General features: G+C 47.3%; 1 protein-coding gene across 6 annotated transcripts in view; it reads left to right on the top strand.

The window, feature by feature from the left end:
• The window catches only part of ACACA (acetyl-CoA carboxylase alpha), a 195360-nt gene that overhangs the window by 118132 nt on the left and 56424 nt on the right, over positions 1 to 20804 (top strand). For all 6 annotated transcript variants that reach the window (XM_080982741.1, XM_080982739.1, XM_080982740.1 and 3 more), the window contains 4 exons: positions 7847 to 8116; positions 9020 to 9117; positions 9569 to 9689; positions 11160 to 11270. In XM_080982741.1, the coding sequence (XP_080838867.1) occupies positions 7847 to 8116; positions 9020 to 9117; positions 9569 to 9689; positions 11160 to 11270 (600 nt within the window). The remainder of the gene's footprint in view (positions 1 to 7846; positions 8117 to 9019; positions 9118 to 9568; positions 9690 to 11159; positions 11271 to 20804) is intronic.

Here is a 20804-nt window from a genome sequence, read left to right as displayed (position 1 = left end):
GTATGAAATAAATAAAAATAAACCAAGTTGTGGGCCACCCCTGCCTCTTGAAGAAGAAGCACATTCCATAGTTTATGCGCTCTTTCCTGAATCTTCCAGCATTCATCTTTGTTGAATGGGCCAGAGTTCTAGTAATATGAAAGCCTTTTCTCGAAACGAAAAGTTCTGACCTTTCCTCATTAGGGGAGTTGCTCCAACCCCTTGATCATTTTGGCTGCTCTTTTTGGAAAGCCTTTCCAGATTTACAGTATCCTCTTTGGGGGTAAAACAACCAGAACCACATAATGTGTTCTAAGTGTGTTCTTAGAACAGCTCAGGGTCCAACCAAGTCTGGGAAATGACTGCCATGGCCTTACAGAGCGCATAGAAATCCCAACTTTAAAAACTCAAGAAAAACCAGCAATGTGAGAGAAACCGAATGTTGTGGGTTTCTTGAATCAAGAGAATATATGTGTCTCCAAAGCAATAGTGAGTGTTAATTCAAACCTGGTTTGGATTCAAGTTCTATCCTGTCTGAGAATATATCTCTGCAGTTTATTTTCAGAGCACTAAGGGAGAGCTGCGGAAAGTTTTCTTCTTATTCCCAGAGTGCAACCTTTCTGTTCTGCGACTGTCACTTAGGGAACTTTGCAAATGGTTGTCAGTGAAGCTGTTTCCTGGTGGGATTAGCTACCGCTGGGAATGAGTTTTTCTTTTCTTTTTTGAGTCCTTCATATCCAATTGTGTTAACCAAAAGCCTTGGGGGGCAGAGGGGTGGATGGGGTTTGTGTTGCACGACAATAGCTTGAATTCTCCAAGCGTGAGTGGCTAATCCATTTGGGGGAGAGGAGGGGAGACATTTGGGCCATCAGTAATCTGAAGGACAAATGGAACCTGACAGGTGAAGGGGCTGCGCTTGGATGTGACCATCTCAGACTACTTTTGAACCGGTTTTGTCGCCACCCCTGGACAGCTTTCTCCTCCGATAGCTATTTCTTTATTCACAGCAGGCATGGGGAATCTGTGGCTCCCCAGACACCATCTCCCATTACCCAAACAGGACAAGATCAAGGTTTTGGCACCAACCTCTATCGCTGTAGCCCAGGGGTCAGCAAACTTTGTCAGCAGAGGGCCGGTCCACTGTCCCTCAGACCTTGTGGGGGGCCGGACTATATTTTGAAAAAAATAATGAATAAATTCCTATGCCCCACAAATAACCCAGAGATGCACGAATTCAAAAAAATGAATGAATTCCTATGCCCCACAAATAATCCAGAGATGCATTTTAAATAAAAGCACACATTCTACTCATGTAAAAACACACCAATTCGTGGGCCGGATTGATAAAGCGATTTGGCCGGATCCGGCCCCCGGGCCTTAGTTTGCCTACCCATGCTCTAGCCCTCCATCACTCAGGACCAGTTTACATGAGAGATCATGTTGCCCCAGCCATACATCCCTGCGCTCTGCAGTAGAGTTTCTCCTGCACGTCCCCCAAATATCAGAAACCTGCTCCACAGTGGCTCAAAGCAGAGCTTTTACTGCGACTTCTTCTGTCCTGTGGATACAACAGGCGTCCACTATCTTCACTTTCCAGAAACAATTGAAGGCATTTATGTTCCAACAAGCTTTCCCACTTGGAGGAATGGATCTCTGCCGTGGGTGTTTACTTTGAATTGCTTTTAAATTTACTGGGTGTTATTTTCCGTGTTGTTTTTATGATACGTTTGTCAACCAATTTGATACCCATTTAAAAGGCAACCCATGAATAAAGAGATGATAATCAGCCTCAGCCAAGCAGGACTCAGGGGTGTTGGGAGTTATAGTCCAGAAACATCTGCAGGGCCTTATCCTTGCACTACAACAATTAGCTGAAGCAAGCTGTGAGCGTATGTACTTCTGCCTTCTCTTTTCCACCTGTGGGAAGTAGGCCAGAAAGATTCCAATGCTGGTTTTAAATTCACCAGAGTTATCTACGATGTCCAAATTTGGCAAGTTGTTGGTTTGTTTAAGCTGTGGCTAGAGTGGCTAGGGACGCGGGTGGCGCTGTGGGTTAAACTACAGAGCCTAGGACTTGCCGATCAGAAGGTCGGCGGTTTAAATCCCCGTGATGGGGTGAGTTCCCGTTGCTCGGTCCCAGCTCCTGCCAACCTAGCAGTTCGAAAGCACGTCAAAGTGCAAGTAGATAAGTAGGTACCGCTCCGGCGGGAAAGTAAACGGCGTTTCCGTGCGCTGCTCTGGTTCGCCAGAAGCGGCTTAGTCATGTTGGCCACATGACCGGGAAGCTGTACGCCGGCTCCCTTGGCGAATAAAGCGAGATGAGCGCTGCAACCCCAGAGTCAGCCACGACTGGACCTAATGGTCAGGGGTCCCTTTACCTTTACTAGAGTGAACAACCCATGAACTGAAACCATAGTTTCAGATCCGTGCTTGTTCTCATGAAATCATAGTGTAAACAAGCCAGAGTTTCCCCAAATTTTGTAACATTGAGGCTCATCATGGCTCGTTTTTGTTTGGATATTCAGCTTACAAAAGCAAACAGTGAAACAAAAATGACCCTTTAAAAAAAATGTATTTTTGCTGCTCCAAATATAAGAAGCAAGAAGCAAGAGAGATTCTCCCTTGGGAGAATGTTCCTCACACTTTAAGGGTCACAACTAAGGAGCCCCTCTCTTTGCTGTCCACCTGCCAGTCTTTTGGTGGTGCAGGGACTTTTTCACCCCTCTCCCACTCAACAGTCCATGCCACCGAGTATTCTCGGTCCTCATTGGGCTGTTTGGGAGGAGTTCCCAAATGTTCCTATTCTTGCCTATCTGGTGCAATTTTGCGGTAAATAAATAATTGGTGAGTTTATGATAAGAGAGCAAGTTCGTGTTTAATAGTACATATAGGATATATCTGCAGCAAGTCCTATCGAATGCCGTACCTTGCTAGTTTAAATGTGATGAATTGATTTCAAAGCCAGATGATTAATCAGCAACAACAACAAACAATCTTGAATTGGTCGATAACTCTCGTATTAACCTTTTCCCAGGCAATCTTTTATGGGGATTGCAGGTGTGATTTGCTGGGTTGCCCCTGCGTGGGACAATCTTGATACAGAACAAGTAGCTCCTGATAATGTAGGAAGAGGATGTGTTTCTTGATGAGTGGATTCCCCCCTCCTGAAGGATTTTCCTTGTCCTCCTGAGCGCTGCAAATGACAGCAAGCCTTTGCTGCAGACACCCTTTAAAACACACACACCTTTGAGGCTGCTGATATTTTACCCACTTGCCACTAGGTGTCAGAATTCTTCCATTAAGGCAGCCCTGTGTTGAGACATGGGGTGGGGGGGTGGGAAGAGAGAAATCCTCTAATTAGACATTTTCTGAACCATCTTCTTCCCCGGCACACCTTGCCATTAAAGTGTCTTTCCTAGACAGAAATAGGTGAAGGCTTGTATAGGAAGAGTTGTGCACGATGGTGACAGGTGCTTGATGTTTGGGTGCCTCTACGAATGGGCCTCGGGGAATGAATGGTCTTGAGAACACAAGGCAAGGCGTGTCAGAGCAAAGCAAGCTGGGCAGCTGAGCTGAGCATGTAGGTACAATGGGCATGTGATGCTCTGAAACCATGATTTCATTTGCAAGTTGGACCTGCAACTACCACCACAACATAACTGCAGTATACCCCAATGTGCACCTGCAACCACAATCATTCAGAGTGTAAAATGTCCATCCATCCACTCCTGGAAAATTCATAAACTCCAAGAGACTTAAGAAGGCCATTATGTCTGCCTACCTCCAATTTATTTTTCAACTTACGCTCAGCATCCCATAGCTGTGTGCTAGAGGACACTGAGCATGCTCAGCCCTTGTTGGGTTCTTTGGAGGGGGATATTTTTTGTGGGGGGTGGGAGAGATTAATATAGCATTCTTGCAAACTTTAGAACTTCCTCCTCCACCTTCCACTGATATCCCTCTCTTGGTTTCTCAACATCCTCTTGTCACAGACGCACAAGTTCGCTGTCAGAAGGAGCTATGGAACCCCACAGCCTTAAAGTGTGGTGACAGCCATGAGCCATGTGGCTTTGCAAGCAGAGTATACAAATTAACGGAGGTTATTAATGGAGAAACAGTTGTAGTGAAGGTTTGTCTGCTCAGACCCCCCACCATGGTTAGCAGAAACCGTACCGTCCACGTCCACAGCAAAATGGTTTCTGTTTCTGATCTGCAGGAATTGCAGACAGTGGCTTGTCTAAATACTATACTTAAATCCTTTAATCATGTTTTGATGTCTGAGTTGCAGTGTTGTGTGTTTGATGTCTGCATTACAGTGTTGGGCTCTTGTCTGAGGACTCTGTCCATGGCTGCCAACCGTGATGGCTATGACACCTCTCTGAGAACCAGTTGTTGAGAAGGTTGTAGCCTTCAAGTTCTGCTCATGGGTTCCCGGGGGGGGGGGCAGCTGGGGGGCCATTGTGGAAACAAGATGCTGGACTGGATGGGCCTTTTGGTCAGATCAAGAATGGCTGCTCCCAATGCTGAGATTCCACTTTCCATGGAGGGAGCTGGTCATCCGCCTGGTGGGACCACAAGCAAGTAACGTGGCCTTTGGCAGAACGAGATTCTGAAGTAGCTCTCCCCCAACCTGGTGTCCTCCTGGTGCACTACAACTGCTATCATCCTGGCTACATGATACCTCTAGATACAGGGACAGCCTGGGGCTGATTGGAGTCCCAAACATCACCCGGGCAGTTAAACTCACACACCCCATGGTGGGTTTCGATCTAGTCTTCATGGGAGTCCCATTTCAGCCTCTGTGAGCCTATGGCCTAACAAAACCACAAATAGACCAATTCATAGAGGATATGTCAGTCAATGGCTGTTGGCCACAGTAGCTTGGTGGAACATCCAGGTCAAGCATGTAGTAACGCCAGTTGTCACAGCAGGGGCAGATTATTGTCCTTCATGTCTTGTTGTGAACTTCCTGGGTGCATTTGGTTGGCCATTGATGGGGGCAGGAATTATGAACCTTCTCTACCTTCCGTCTGTTCTGTCTCTTCTTAGGAGCATCCTGAAGGAAAAGTGAGACGGAAGCATAATATATATGTATTTTAAATTGTATTCATTTGGGATGCCTCATTGGGGTGTCCTTCACCCCAATGCACTAAACTTTGTGTACGATGCAATGGTGTTAGGCGTGACTACCATGTGTTTCAATTGTACATAAGGTTGCAGCCTTCATTATATTATTTTAAGTGCCTGCTAAGTCACCTTTAATTTGTGATGTGTATGTATGTGTGTGCCCACCCCAAACCCACTCACCCATACATCTCTGTGTGAGAGAGAGGGTACATGTGTGAAAAATCACACGCACACACCCCTCCATAATACAGGCTGCGTATTATGTATCTCTCTCTGCCTCTCCCTTGCACATGCAATTCCGTGCTGCTGTTGTTACCTAGGGAGGCAAATGACATCCCAGCACAGAACCCTAATCACAGTTTGGAACATGAGAAATAATGATTGCTTCTGATCGGAGGTCGTGAATAATTCATTGGGTTTGATTTTTCCCATCCCGTCCAGTGATACCTTTCAGGCCAAATGGGTTTCTACAGGAGAATAATGGTTCCACTTCTTATGGAAATCCTGTGGCACACATCATTTCGCCAACACAAAAAAACAGTTAAATTAGACTCTTTGCATCTTCGAGTGAGAAAGAAATGCTCTCCCTCTGCCTCCCCTCCCTTCCGCTCCCCCCTTTTCGCAACACGGAGGCAGAGACCAAGAGCCAATCCGAGGAAAAGCAGGCATCCTTTTCCCCTCCCCAAGGGCACTTCCACGTGGCACTTCCACATGGCACTTCCATTGTGGACTCGGCGCTGCCGGTGTGCGCAAGCTTTTTGCAACATTCACACAACATTGCCCTCGTCAGAATGCCGCCCTGTGTTCCTGCCCCATTACCCCATCCCTGTTTAATCCATATTTACCATTTCTGCATTTTATTTATTTACTGGATTCCGTTCCTGCCCCCCCCCCCGGACCATAACATCACATCTGGATTAAATGACATGGGACAGCATTTTGATGAGGATGCCGCCCCGCACGGACGCTGTGGGGGCACAGAGTCCTCAGTAAACAGCCGTGTGCAACCGTGCCTTATATTTGCAGCCGGAATGGAAGTTTGCTACAGACTGGACTGGGGCCTCCTCCAGAGAGGCCAGCCCTAACTCTCCTGCTGCTCCTCCTCCTCTTCTTCTTCCATTCATCTGTATAACAACTAAGGCAGGCCCAGGAGCCGAATGCGGCCCTCCAGGTTTCTCTTTCCTGTCCTTCGGGACTCTTTCCAGGCCATACCCCTTTCTGTGTCCATGCCTGCTACCCACAGGCTCTGTTCCACGTCCTCTCAAGTGCTGTTTCCTGGCTGGAAAGTGCCAGCAGACTGTGATCATGCCCGCCTGGGTAGAGAACTGTGTGCACGTAGAAGCTTCAGCCATCTGCATCGGTGCAGGGTAGTCTGCTGTACACACACACAAGAGCCATGTCTGTTGCTCCACCCAGCGCTGGCATACAGTCCCCAGGAGGTTGCCTGTGATGGAATGTGGCCCTTAGTCTGAAAAATGCAACCCACACCTAATCTAAGCATAGTCTGGGTGTGATGTAGTGACTTCCTCTAGAAGCAGTGTTCTTTCAAACTGTGACCTACCACCTACCCCACCCCCCATAAGAGCAATCCTAAAAATGTCCACTTGTGGAAGGACCATAGCTTTGTGGAAGAGCGTCTTCTCTGCAGGCAGGTTCAATCCCTGGCACGGACAGGTTGGGCCAGGAATGCCTTCATTCTGAACCCCCTTCCAATCCATGTAGACCATCCTGAACTAGGTGGACCAAGTGGTGTGACACAGCATGAGGACGTTTCCTTTGTTCCTACCCAGTTCCATTGGACTGACTCTTGACTTAAGTGTGCTTTGGATTAGAACTTTAGGTTGCAACACTCTGCCCACTTTCCTGGGAATAAGCCCCGTTAGGAGAAGATCGCCTCTTAAGCAGGCTGGTCTTTCCTGGGGGAAGAAGGTCGTGCTTCAGTCTAGGACTGGAAAATCCCAGGTTCAAATACCCACTTGGCCAAGAAAGACACTGCCTGGGTATCACAGACTTCAGTTGCTAGGGTGTTACAGTGGCACCTCTGGATACAAACGGGATCTGTTCCGGAGCCCCGTTTGCATCCTGAAGTAAACGTAAGATGCGACTGTGCATCTGTGGGTTGCGTTTCGCCGCTTCCACGCATGCGCATGACGTCATTTTGAGTGTCTGCGCATGTGCGAGTGGCGAAACCCGGAAGTAACGTGCTCTGTTACTTCTGGGTTGCCGCGGAGCACAACCCGAAAATACTTAACTTGAAGCTACTTCAACCCGAGGTATGACTGTACTTTTAATGAAATTTTGGGTTTTGTGTATTGCTTCTGTCCCTCGGTGCTGATGTAGTTATATGTGTTGCTATTGTTATTTCTCTTGTCTGGTATTTGACTGTAATAAAGATTGAACTTGAACTTGTCTGGGTGATTTGGTCCCAGAAGCCTGGCTTTGCACAGGGCTCTTCTGAGAATAAAATGGGAGCATGACAAGGCAAGGTAGAAATATACTGATGGCTCACGAAGAGTCACAGTTCAGCAGTAGAGCAGGCAGGGCCAGGTTCAATCCCCAGCATCTCCAGGTAAGGTTGGAAGAGACTACCTGCCTGAAAGCCTCAAGAGTTGCTGCCGGTCAAGTGTTGACGGTGCTGAGCTAGGTGGACTCTGGATAAGGCAGCTTCCTATGTTCATGAAAAGTCATGATGGTGATGAAGATTAAAAAAAAAAATACTATTAGCCTCTCTCGATTGCAGATTGGCATGGTGGCCTGGCGAATGACTCTCAAGAGCCCTGAGTATCCAGATGGGAGGGACATCATCGTCATTAGCAATGACATCACCTACCGGATTGGGTCCTTTGGGCCCCAAGAAGACCTGCTCTTCCTTCGGGCATCGGAACTGGCTCGGCAGCTGGGCATCCCCCGGATCTACGTGGCAGCCAACAGCGGCGCCAGGATCGGATTGGCCGAGGAGATCCGCCACATGTTCCACGTCGCCTGGGAAGACCCTGCCGATCCGTATAAAGTAAGGGCTCTGGCCATGCCAGAACTGTGTGTGTAGTGCCTCTACCATGTTGGTAGAGGCTCCCATTACGTGGGAGGAAAAGAGGTATGAATTAAAGAGCGCAGCTTTTGAAAGTTGTGTCTGATGCACCGAGGAAGCCAGCATGGTGTAGTGGTTAGAGTAGCAGATTCGGATTCAGACCAAGGTTTAAATCCCCAACCTGGTCACCGGGTGCTTTTGGGTCAAAAGCAGTGGTAGCCTAACCTTCCATAGAAGGCAACATTACCGACAAGGTAGGACTTCAGGGCAGAAGTTTGGCAGTTAGTTCAGGTGGCTAGAGCATGGTGCTGAAAAACGCCAAGGTGGTGGGTTTGGTCCCCCCGTATGGGTCACCTGCATATTCCTCCTGCGCTGCATGGGGTTCGACTAGATGACCCTTGGGGTCCCTTCCCATTCTACAGTTCTGTGATTCAAGCCAAGGGCCTCACTCAGCAGAAAGAGCAGAAGGGGACTACAAACTGCAGTAGGGCTGGCTAACCACATTTTGAAGCAGCACATGCTGCCTTCTTAAGAGGAGCCCCTGCACCCCATAAGATCATTGTTAACAAAATTCCCTAACTGCACCCCTGCCTACAGGCTTATGGTGAGGATAAAATGGAAGTTGGGGCAGTGTTAGGAAAAAGAGGGAGCAGGGTTTGGGGTATGAAGGGACAACTTTGATAAAGGACACTATCACCTAACACGTACAAATATGTATCCTGCTACTTTTATATTTACATATTTACTTTGCAAATGTTGTGCTCTTTTGTTGTTTTGGACTAATGTGGGTTTGGTGTGAGAACGAAGGAACTTCTCTGATGGGGTTTTCATTTGTTCTCCTTTTCTCTCTTCTGCCCACCCAACCATCCCCGCTTCCCCAAACAGGGATTCAAGTATCTCTACCTAACTCCCCAGGATTATAAGAGAGTCAGTGCTTTGAACTCAGTGCATTGTGAGCATGTGGAGGACGAAGGAGAATCTAGGTAACTGTGTGCGCTCGTTATTTCCTAAAGCATGGACACTGGGTTTTATTTTAATCTGTTTTGCGTTACATCTTCATTTTATCATACCACATTTTTGCATGCCAGGTGTATAGCATTGGCAAGCTTGGGAGGATGGTTGCTGTTATGTTTACACTGTGAGAAAAAGAGGATTTCCCCAGTTTAATGAACGTAGGAAGCTGCCCTACACCGAGTCAGTGTGTTGGTAAATCTAGCCCAGTATTGTCTACACTGTCTGGCAGCAGCTTCTGGGGTTCCGAGATACTGGAGATTCTTCTGGGAAGTGTTTGTCTCCAAGAGCACTGACATTTTATAAAGGTCTTTCTTTCTTTCTTTCTTTCTTTCTTTCTTTCTTTCTTTCTTTCTCTCTCTCTCTCTCTCTCTCCCTCTCCCTCTCCCTCTCCCTCTCTCTCTTTGGGGTTCGCCCTATCAGGTATAAAATTACAGATATCATTGGGAAGGAAGAAGGACTTGGAACTGAGAACTTGCGGGGATCTGGCATGATCGCTGGAGAATCATCACTGGCGTATGAAGATATTATCACTATCAGCCTGGTAATCCACAGTTGTGTGTGTTTGTCGGTGTGTTTTGAGGGTGGCAAAAAAAGGCTTGCGGTGATGTAGAGAGATTGCGGATAGGCTGGGCTGCTTCTGGGCCAGTCGTTTAGTATCCTAGGGTCATTTAACGTTGGCACTGCTCAAATGACTCCATTTCTTATAGTTACTAGAACTAGAAGCTTAAATGTTGGAAGATTCAGGACAGACAAAAAACAGAGTACTACTTCACACGGTGCAAAGTATGCTGTTGAATTCGCTCCTCCACTCTCTAAGTAATTCCCTCCTCTTGAGTACAAGTTGTTGGGAATCACAGGTGGGGAGAGTACTGTTGCCTGTGGGTCCTGCTTGCAGGCTTTCCAGAGGAGGCGTCTGCTTAGTGAGAACAGGACACTGGAGTAGCAGGGCTACTGGCCTGATTGATCCAGCAGGTCCCTTCTTACATTCTTATGGCTCACTCCCACCCAAGCTAAGGCACCCCAGTGGAAAAAGCAACAGAGACTGGGCAATGCCCATCCTTTAAAACACACCTGGACTGCTCTTTAACATTTACCTGCAGGCCTGGCCTGTGCTAGGGGAATGAGCTACGGAAGTAGATAATGGGAGAATTATACGGGGCCACTTGCAGTGACTGGTGGTAATGGGGTTAAACAGAGCCTGTAACTCAGTTTTGAGAGAAAGTGGCTGAGGTGCAAAACTGTGTGTGTGTTTTGCATTGGGATGGAGAGGACAGGCTATCCTAGCACCTTGTGAGAAGGTGTAGTTGACCCACCTCCACCCACTGGTCCTCTGAATGCTCATCCTTGATTACAGGGTTTCAGATCCACAGCTCTGAAGGAATGGGTTTCCCAAACCCTAAACTGACTGTGCAGGCAGTTTGAAACAGGCACCAAAATCCCTATTTTTCCTTAGCTAAAATCCATTAACTTGAGCTCTGAGTCAATGTATAAACAAAAACCCGGCTGAATAAACAAGTGCTCAGAGCCCTCTCCTTTATCAGTTCATGACGGCAAGGATGGCCTTGACTGTTCCAGTAGAACAGGGATGACACGTCTAGGTCTTATCTTACGTCCGGGACACACTCTGACGCACAGACCTAGTCCAATAAGGCTACAGCTCTACTGATTTGTAGTCCTGTCAGAAACACATGGCTTTAACAGCAGAGGTATAGGTGGAGGATGTCATTTTCGGTTCCAGTTTTCCCGATGCAGAGATGCAGCAGGATTGTCCACTCTTGGAGGAAGGAGGCAAGGAGTAGCTCACGCGGAGATCCAGTGGGCAACCTCCTTCCTCTGTGAATCAACAGGTCTGCTTTTGGTCTGCACTGGGAATAACGGAATGATCCGATTCCGTGCAGCAGGATTGCTCAGCTACAGAGGATGCTACTGGCAGGACCCAGACAAAGAACAGTGCTCGAGAGACACAGTCTAGCCCTGTGGAACTGAAACAGTTACAAATTTCTGTCTTCAGGTGACGTGTCGGGCAATTGGAATCGGGGCTTACCTTGTCCGGTTGGGGCAGAGAACAATCCAAGTGGAAAATTCACATCTCATCTTAACCGGAGCTGGAGCCCTCAACAAAGTAAGTCTCTCTTTTGCTTTAGTTTGCAAATACAAGTTTTCCTTTTGTCGGTGGGGTCATTTGTCATAACTTGGTGTACTTTGGACTCTTATTGGCTAGCACCTTTGTTTTATTTGGCCTAGAGGGCCTGGCTGAGTTTGTTGGGTAGCGAAGGCCACCACTTTGCAGCAGAGATCCTTGTCTGGCTTGGCTCACTGAAGGCCACTTGGGAGCAATGGGGTTGTTTACCTATTGACCATGAAAGGCGTTCCCTGAACGGGATGAGGCCCCCGTTGGTTGAATCAAGCAGGGTTTTTTTGTCTTATGTATGCAGAATGATTATCATAAAGCAGTACAAAAAATGTTTTAAAGAGTCAGTATGTTTTACCGCTGTTTTGACAAAACAAAAGCAAAGTTTTGTTTCCAGGATTGTCTGTTGTGGACTGTTGTGGGCATGTTGCTGAGCCCACTTTAAATCCTGCACTCTTATCCAGGGTATTTTGTAATAATACTAATTAAGACACTTTGGGGATTTACGCTTAAGGCAGGGGGTTGCTAGTGGGCACATCTGGAAGCTTGGCAAAGTCCCACGGGCTCCAGCTATATGATGGCTGCTGTGGGAGAGTCTGAGCCAGTGCAAACAGGAACTGATCTGGAAGAGCAAATAGGCTGTTGTGCATTGTGGATTTTTGAGGGGCTATTTACTGAGACCTTTTATGGGCACCATGGGGGATGCTGGTGCCCATGGGCACTGTGTTGATGACCCCTTGGCTTTAGGGGTCAGAGGCAACTGCGTGGGACTTTCCCACTCCTCCCAGTTAGCATGCACTGGAGGAATGACTCTTATTATTTATTAAATTTATTGGTCACTTTTTTGCCATGGCAACTCAAAGCGACTTACAGAAAAAAACAACTTACAAATTCCCCTTAACATACATAAAACCTGGGGGAGGGGGGCATTAAAACATCCCACCTACTGTAAAAGGTCATAGATTGTTAAAAGCCAAAGGCTTGGTTTAAAAGGAAGGTTTTTGCCTGGTACCTGAAGATATATAGTAATGGCTCCAGGCAAGCATCACTGGGGAGAGCATGGCACAAATGGGGAGCCACCAGTGAAAAGGCCAGTTCTCTCTTTTTCCCCACTCTCCAGACCTCCCATGGAAGCAGGCACCTGAAGAATTAACCTCACACCGGCCTGTTTACTTTGCTGCCGAAGGTGGCAGTATCACCTGGGTAAATGCTGCACGCCTGACCTCCTTTGCACGGCAGCAACATCCTGGCTAGTTTTTGGCAAGCCAGTCTAGTTTAGAGCAGGATACATTTTAGCACATTGACTCACAAAATCTGTGTCTCTCCTACTTTTCATCAACATTTTTGAAACCCTTCCCAAAAAATAATGATGAAAGTGAGCTACATACCAAGGAATTCAGGAGTAAAACCTTACCTCTGCCATGAAATCACTAGGAAGCTTTCAGCTAGACAGACAATTTTCTTGCTTCTAAAATGGGAGAACAATGCTAATCTCACAGGGTAGATTTGTAAGGATTACTGAGCATTGTGTTTAGCATAAAGCACTTTAGCATTTGGGAAAAGCACTATGTAGATGCTTGTTAATGCTGTGGTTTCATTTTACCATAACTGGCAAGGTGCTGTTGCTGTTAGGTCATGCTTCCCCAATCCAGCACCCTCCAGATGTTTTTGACTACAACTCCCATCGGCCCCAGCCAACCTGGCCAGGGAAGATGGAACTTGGAGGTTACCAGATTGGGAAAATCCAGGTTAGAGCATCAGAGTAGAATATGAAACACATAGGTTCAAATACATGCTCAGCCATGAAGTAACTCTTCTCTCAGTCTTTCCTGTCTTGCTGAGCAGGTTGGGAAGATAAAATAGGTGGACTTGAAATCCTGTATACTGCCCAGCAGGGGTGCATAAAATATTGGGGGGCCCAGGTAGGCCCTGCCTTGCATCATCCATCACAAGACATGCACCACTTGAATTGCAATGCCCATCAACTGGGGGGGCACCCCCTCAAATATTTTATGGGGGGGCAAAGGGACCTTGGCCCCTAAGAGTTGGCTCCTATGCTGCCCTGACTCAGACAAAATTCAGTAATATTTCCCACCCTATAGTAAGGGTGGGGTACATTTTTTCATCCTGGGGGCCACATTCCCTTCCAGACAACTTTCCAGGGGCCACATGCTAGTGGTGGGTGGAGCCAGAGGCAAAAGTGGGCAGAGTGACACATGTCAATTTTACCTTTGTGTAGGAGGCTAGTTTTTGCCCCCCACCCCCTTCTGTCCCTTGAAGCCTGAAGTCCCCCAGCCTGACTCTAAAGTAAAGGAGTGATGGGAGTAAAGCTAGGAAGTGAATGTCGCCGTTGTGCAACCCCAAGCCATGCTTCCATTAATTTAGGCCTGTGTGCCTTTCCCTGCTGGCTCTGCAGTTACTCTTTCTCCAGCATAACTCCCCTTCCCTAAGAAGCAAAAGAGCAGAGGAGATTGGGGGGTGGGAGAGAGGGGCCAGCTTTTTCGAGGCCTGCCTGCTGTGTGCACCTCAATGAATTGTCCTCTGGGGACCAAATTGCCCCAACCCCAAACCCATCCCACTTTAGATTTTAAACAGGGTTGGAAGCAGGAGTCAAAGGCCGAGGCTCTTAAATCACCCGCACCACCCAGGCAGCAGCTGTTTGAGATTTATGCTTGAGAGGTTGCTTCTTGTGTGCAGAAGAGAGAAACAATTTGCCCTTGAGTTACGGACAGAGGGAGGGAGGGAGAGAGAGAGAAAGCGGTGGTGGCAGGGGGGATCGAGGAAGAGATGTCACTTTTTTATTCCCCCCCCCCTTTGGGCAGCAATCTAATCCCGGAGATTTGCAGCCTAGTGGTGGCATGCAGGCTGGCAGGTGCTGCCATTACTGTCGTGGTGTCCGAGGTGCATTGGGAGGCCTGTTCTTCAGCCCTCTTGCAAACGGCTAACCTGAGCACTTGAAAAAATGTGGCTTTTGGAACATCATCACAGTCTTACGCACACACAAGCAAGCCTGCTTGCCGTTTAGGTAATTGGGGTGGGGTGTTGGAGAGCATTGCTTGGCATCGGGCCAGTTGCATGTGTCAGGACCCAGGTGTGAGCCTTAGCAGCACCAGTTAAAGGATCTTGGGCAGCAGACCCAGGGAAGATCACAAGAGAGTCAGGACATGGGCATCCGCAGGCTATTTTCCGGGGGACAAGTGGAATACTGAAAGGGGCTGCAGGGTAGTTTTTCAGTAAAAAACAACAAGAAGAATTATGTCTGTACATTTTGCTTCATAGGTTCTGCAAATGCTGGGAAGTTGTTTTTGTTTTTGTTGTTTAATGAAGGCTAGGAATCTAGGGATTATGGTTCAACCCCCCCCCCCCCCATGGATGACCATAATCTGAGGTGGTCCTCCCTCACCACAATATTCTCTCTCCTCCATGTATCAATGTACGTTTCATTACATATGATTGCAATTTTGAATTGTTATAAGCCGTCCTTGGTAATGCAAAGAAAATAAATAGCCCCATAATGTAACTGCATGCAGCCACAGAGATGGTGTCAGAGGCACGGGAAGTTGAAGTGGGGTGGTGAAAAAAATGGCTATGGTTATCCAGGGCACAGTCTCAAAACATTTTGCTGCCTTAGGCAGAAGAGTAAAGAGGGCCTCCCTCACCAAGTAACAGTGAGGGACAGGCAAATCTGTTAGTTTCTCTCAATTTCTCATTTTTCCAATCTTAAAAGATTGGCTTGCTGGTTTTCCACATACCATCATCTTATTATTATTTTTTAATGTTGGGTGGAAGTTCCCTAATCTGTACGTGTGTGTGTGTGTGTGTGTGTGTGTGTGTTATAGCAAATCCTCTTTTTTTCAGTCTCCCTTGCTGCATTTCATTGGTGGGGAACCTTTGGCCTGTGGATCTAATTTGGCCCCAGAGGTCATTTTCCCCGAACTATGCCCTCCTGCCCAACACTTGACATCATACATCAGGTATGGGGCAGGGAAAGATGCAGCTGGGATCAGCTGAACTAGGGAGTTTCCCATTGGCACCAGTGAGGGCCCTCTGAATGTCATTGGACTCTCCAACTTTGGAGCATCTCAACTCAATAGAGCCTCCTCTGATTACACATTCATTTGTTTAGTGGGGAGTGTCTGGTGTTGCCCAGGTTTTTTTAGAATCCAAAGTCACACCAAGGTGACGTTTTGGTCTGCCATTTTTATTCAAAATGGCGCCTGTGTCCAAATTGGGATGAAGTCTGCTGCCCCACTTTGGGCACCCTTGCGCCAAGTTTGGCAGTGATATCTGGAGAGGCATCTGAACCTACGCCAAAAAGTGGGCAAAGTTACACCAAAGTCATGTTTCAGTCCACCATCTTGAATCAGAATGGTGACCAGTGTCCAACATTGACAAAGACTGCCACCCACACCTCAGGAATCCTCCTGTTGAATTTGGTGATGATATCTTGAGGGGCATCCAGACACATAGAGAACAAGTAGACTGGACCACTTTCCAAAATATATAGGAGATTATTTTTACATTTATATTCCACCTGTTCTCCAAGAATAACAGCACAAGATGGTGGCAGACATGGCTCCCTTCCAGTGAGTTTCATGACTGAGCAGGAATTTGAACCCTGGTCTCGCAGGTCCTGGTGCCACACTCTAACCACTGTGCCACACTGGCAATGCAGGATCACAGTTTTACGTGATAATCTTCTGTGCTCCAAATTTCTAGATTTTGAATTTCCAAGTTGAAGAGTAAGATTGGGGGTGGAAATTGAAGGACAGGAAATACGAAGTTAATGTGTGCTGGAAGAAGGAGAGAACAGTAGTTCCCCTTCACAGAGCTATAATCCTTAGCATTCCTAACAAACTGCACATCCCAGGGTTTTGAGTGGGAAGCAATGTGCTTTTCAAATGTACACTGAATGTGCTCTAAATGGATGGTGTGGATCTCCCATCAGCACAGCTAGGGATGATGGGAGTTGTAGTCCAGCAACACCTGGAGGGAGACCGGTTTCCCTAGCCCTCATATAAAGGTTGCCAAGCCAGTTAATATTGGGATCCCTGGACAGCGTAACTCGTAACCTCCACCCCACCCTTTGTCTTTCCCATTGAGCATCCGTAGGGCTCGTGGAGGAGTCTAACCAGGCCTGTCTGTGTCTCACGAGCATCTCTTCCTCTGTGTGTGTGTGTTGTCTCTGTGGGTGCACCGCATCAAGCCTGTTGACCCTCATCCCTCTTTCTCCCACCCAGCCCCTCCCGGCTGAAAATTGAAATAATGATAATGCTCGTCTCCCAACTGCATCAAAGTATCAGCACATCAAAAGCCAGGAGGCATGAAATGCAAATGGAACAGTGATGGCAGATGGATGGCGCATGATCGCCTGATGCCCAATGAATTTTAAAAGATGACGGTGTGCACATGAGGAGAGAGAGAGAGAGAGAGAGAGAGAGAGAGAGAGAGAGAGAGAAGGAGAGGCTCTGAAATAAACACGTTATCCCAGCAATAGTTTGTGTGTGTGTGTGTGTGTGTGTGTGTGTGTTCTTGCTGCTCACTCCTGACAATATTTTTTCACACTTCGCTGAACATCCACTCTATCTTGTCTCTCTCCCCCTCTCTCTCCTCTGCCTACCTCTCTCGCACAAGTCTCGGGTCGCGTCACTGCAGCTCCGGTGGATATAATAAGATCTAAACCACGAGGTTGTTATTTGCATAGAAATAGCATGGCGCCCCCAGGCAGAATGTGGGAAGTGGGGGGCGGCGGGGGGGGGGGACAGGCAGTGAGAACGGGCAAGGGAAGGAGGGGGAGAAGGAGTCGGAGATCATTTGTCTAAAATTTTAATGGAAACTTTTGCTGAGGCAGAGGCTTTTCGTATTTTTTAAAATTTGAACCCACCCCCCACCCCCCGGCAACTTTCTGACCAAATCTCCCTTGCAACCCTCCCAATTTAGACATAACACATAGCACACATCATTTGGTTTAACAACACAATGTTGGTCAGAGTGAGATCTGGCGCCTTTCTGTCGTGCTGTTGGAATTCACAAGCGTGCAGGTTTCACTTGGTTCCATTTTTGCTGGAGGTAGAATGCAAAGAAGCAAGTAATCTCTGCTGGTTAATTTTTGAAACGTAAATGCCACATAATGTTTTTTCTGAACTCACGAGAAATCAGCCTTTTTAGTGTGGCAAGCACCTGTTCACTGGAACTCCCTGCCCCTTGATACTGAGTAAGCACTTTCGCTGTAATGTTTTTGATGCCTGTTAAAAACTTTTTTTGTTTAAGCAAGCCTTATTTTATTATGCACATTCATTATTCATTTTTTTTAAAAAAAGAATATGTTGGTTTTATCTATAGTTGATGATTATGTCCACTGTTTTTAAAGTCTGCTTTTATTCCTTTTTTAAATGAATATTTGATACGGTTTTATGTAAACTGCCCATACATATTTTTTTTATTAAGCAGATAAAAGATCTTGCTAAAGAACGAAATACAGCTTTAAATCCCTCCACCAAAAACATGCAGAGTACCCATTTTACGAAAGTTGTTTTGCCAACACGGCTCAGATCGTTGGAACGTAAGAACAGGCTTTTAAAAATTATTCCCTTCCTTATTAATTATTCAATTTATGGACCACCATTCACCAGGAGGTCCAAGGGCAAGTTGCAGCAATCCCCCAAACACAACTTTAAAGTCCTTTAAAACAAATTTAAGTCAAAAGAATATGGTGGGTTCTAAAACATATATATATCTCAGGTGCCAAAGGGGAAAGTAAAGCTGTGCTCCTTCATTACATGACAAAAAAGGCACCAGCCCACAACTTGTCGGCTGCCACAGGTTAAGGGCTCCTCTCCTGAACGTCCAAGGAAGATGAAATTAACCAGGAGGGCCTCCCCTCTGCTGATCTGAAAGGGTCTGTGGGGAAGGAGACAGCCTTTCATATATTTGGGGCCTAAGGGTTTTCTGAGGAATTCAGCACATTGCTGTCTTCTGTGTTTGGAATACCCCTGCAAAGTCTCTCTGACTATTCTGCAAGGACCGTCCATGATTTAGTTCTGGCTTTGCACTGGTGGTTTGTGCCAAGGCTCGTGTCAAGTGGGTTGCAGGATCTGCTCCCAATGTCTCTTCTCCTGGCAAACGAGATCAAAGTAATCACTGGGGCGGCGGGGGCGGCGGCAGGGTGCGGGGAGCGATGGCATTAGAGCCAGAGCAGCAAGTCCCATCCCTCCCATTCAAAGGAGCATTGTAATTATTATTGCGCGATATGAATCTTTCCTGGAGTGGCACGGCACGAGTATTAGAAGGGAAGCGGGTGGGACGCAGTGCCTTGGAGAATGCTAATTGGAAAGGAAAGGGGCACAGGAATGTCAAAAGGAAACTGACACTCCACCAGGGCCAACGTAGTCTCTCTCTCAAACCCCCTCTCCCCGCCCAGGCCTTGTGTTGAAGCTTCCCAAGGTTATCCGGTTCTCTTTGCCTCTTGCAAGAGGTTGAGTCCGGATGCTTGGGTCACACTGGGTAGGCTAACGGCAGGGCTGGTGCCACATCATAGATCTGTGGGTCAAGATAGGACATTTTGGGTAACGTAAAAATGTGGCGGGCGGCTGAGCTTGGCTCTCCTTCATTGGAGGTTCTTAAGCAGAGGTTGGGTGGCCATCTGTCTCAGATGCTTTAATTGAGATTCCTGCATTTCAAGGGGGTTGGACTAGATGACCCTTGGGGTCCCTTCCCAATCTACAATTCTATGATTGAAAAGCACCCAGACGGCCTGGAGCTGATGGGAGTTTTAGTCCAGTTTTAGTCCAGAACATCTGGAGGGTGCTAGGCTGGCAAAAGCTAAAAGCAGAGTGACTGGAATAAAACAGAGTTCCAAGAGAAAAGAAGCTCATAATAGTTTGCCGTTTTGTAAACTTCACAAAACGGTACATGTTATGAGGAGAAATAAACAGGCGTTTCTTCAGAACTACTTTCCCATCCCAACTCCTTCAACCATCTTCATCACTGGCAGCCAGCTCGCAACTAAATCAAGCAGGGTTTCCCAAACGTGGGTCTCCAGCTGTTTTTGGACTACAACTCCCATCATCCCTAGCTAGCAGGACCAGTGGATGATGCGAATTGTAGCTCAAAAACAGCTACAAGTTTAGAAAACCCTGAAATAGAGCCTTCAGCCAATCTGAGTCTGCTGTCAGCGAGATCAAGGACAGAACTGACCCATAAAGTTGTTGTCTGAATGGACCACTGCTGCTGTGCTTCCAGCAAAGGCTATCTTACGGACTGCCTCCTCTGATGTGAGGCTACACTGACTCCAAGAGCAGCCCTCTGAGAGATGCTCGGGGAGTGATGACAAAGGAAGGCCCTAGGCCTCTCTAGCTGACCCTCAAGACTCTTACTTTGTCCCTCTCCTGCCATACTCTGTGTCCTTGAATGCTTGCGGGATTTGACATCTTTCCACAGGGCCTGCAAGACGGAGCTATTCCGCCTGGCCTTTGGCTTAGACTCAGTCGGACCCCTTATATGGGATTTAGTAAATAAAATTTCCCTTGGCTTTTATTTTTTTGCTGGTCCATGTAGGACCAGCATGGATAGCTGGCTCGGGTGAATATCTGGTGTTTCCTCCCTTTATGGTCTTGATTTATGGGCTACTATTAGAATGAGGGGACATAGGTGGTGCTGTGGTGTAAACCACAGAGCCTAGGGCTTGCCGATTGGGAGGTCGGTGGTTCAAATCCCCGCGACGGGGTGAGCTCCCGTTGTTCGGTCCCTGCTCCTGCCCACCTAGCAGTTCAAAAGCACGTCAAAGTGCAAGTAGATAAATAGGTACCGCTCTGGTGGGAAGGTAAATAGTGTTTCCATGCGCTGCTTTGGTTTGCCAGAAGCGGCTTAGTCATGCTGGCCACATGACCCGAAAGCTGTATGCGGACAAATGCCGGCTCCCTCGGCCTATAGAGCAAGATGAGCACGCAACCCCAGAGTCGTCTGTGACTGGACCTAATGGCCAGGGGTACCTTTACCTTTACCTTTACTAGAATGAGGCTGCATTTTAGCTGTATTTTAAGCCGTATTTTAATTAACTGTTTTTTCGTTTTTTCTGTTACGTTTTATTGTAATCTATATTTGGTGTTAGCCAGCCCTGAGCCCGGCCCTGGCTGGGGAGGGCGAAGTATAAATAAAAATTTTATTTATTATTTATTTATAATAAAACCGCTTGCTTGCATGGCGGGAAGATGCAGAGAAGGGCGGTGTGTGTAGAAACAGCTGGCTTTTGCGTGTCTGGACTGTGGCCTGCTGCATTTTCAGAAGCCTATCTGCCGCTGTGTCCTCTTCTCTTTCTTGCCACACCCGCACCTGCCTTTGACTCCACCTGCCACTGATCTGTGGCCCCTGGAAGGCTGTCCATGAGGAAATATGGCTCTCAGGACGAAAAAGTTTCCCCACCTGAGCTGTAGCTCTGTGCTGTTTCTGCCTCCACTGGGGAAATAATCCTTTATCCTCTTGTGTGGACTCTGCACCATTGAAAGCCATTGGGGGCCACCAACCTAG

The sequence above is a fragment of the Podarcis pityusensis genome, assembly GCF_964106645.2.
Source record: "Podarcis pityusensis genome assembly, chromosome: 15".
NCBI lineage: Eukaryota > Metazoa > Chordata > Lepidosauria > Squamata > Lacertidae > Podarcis > Podarcis pityusensis.
The sequence above is the reverse complement of the archived record's forward strand: the minus strand, read 5'-3'. Positions and strand labels throughout refer to the sequence as shown.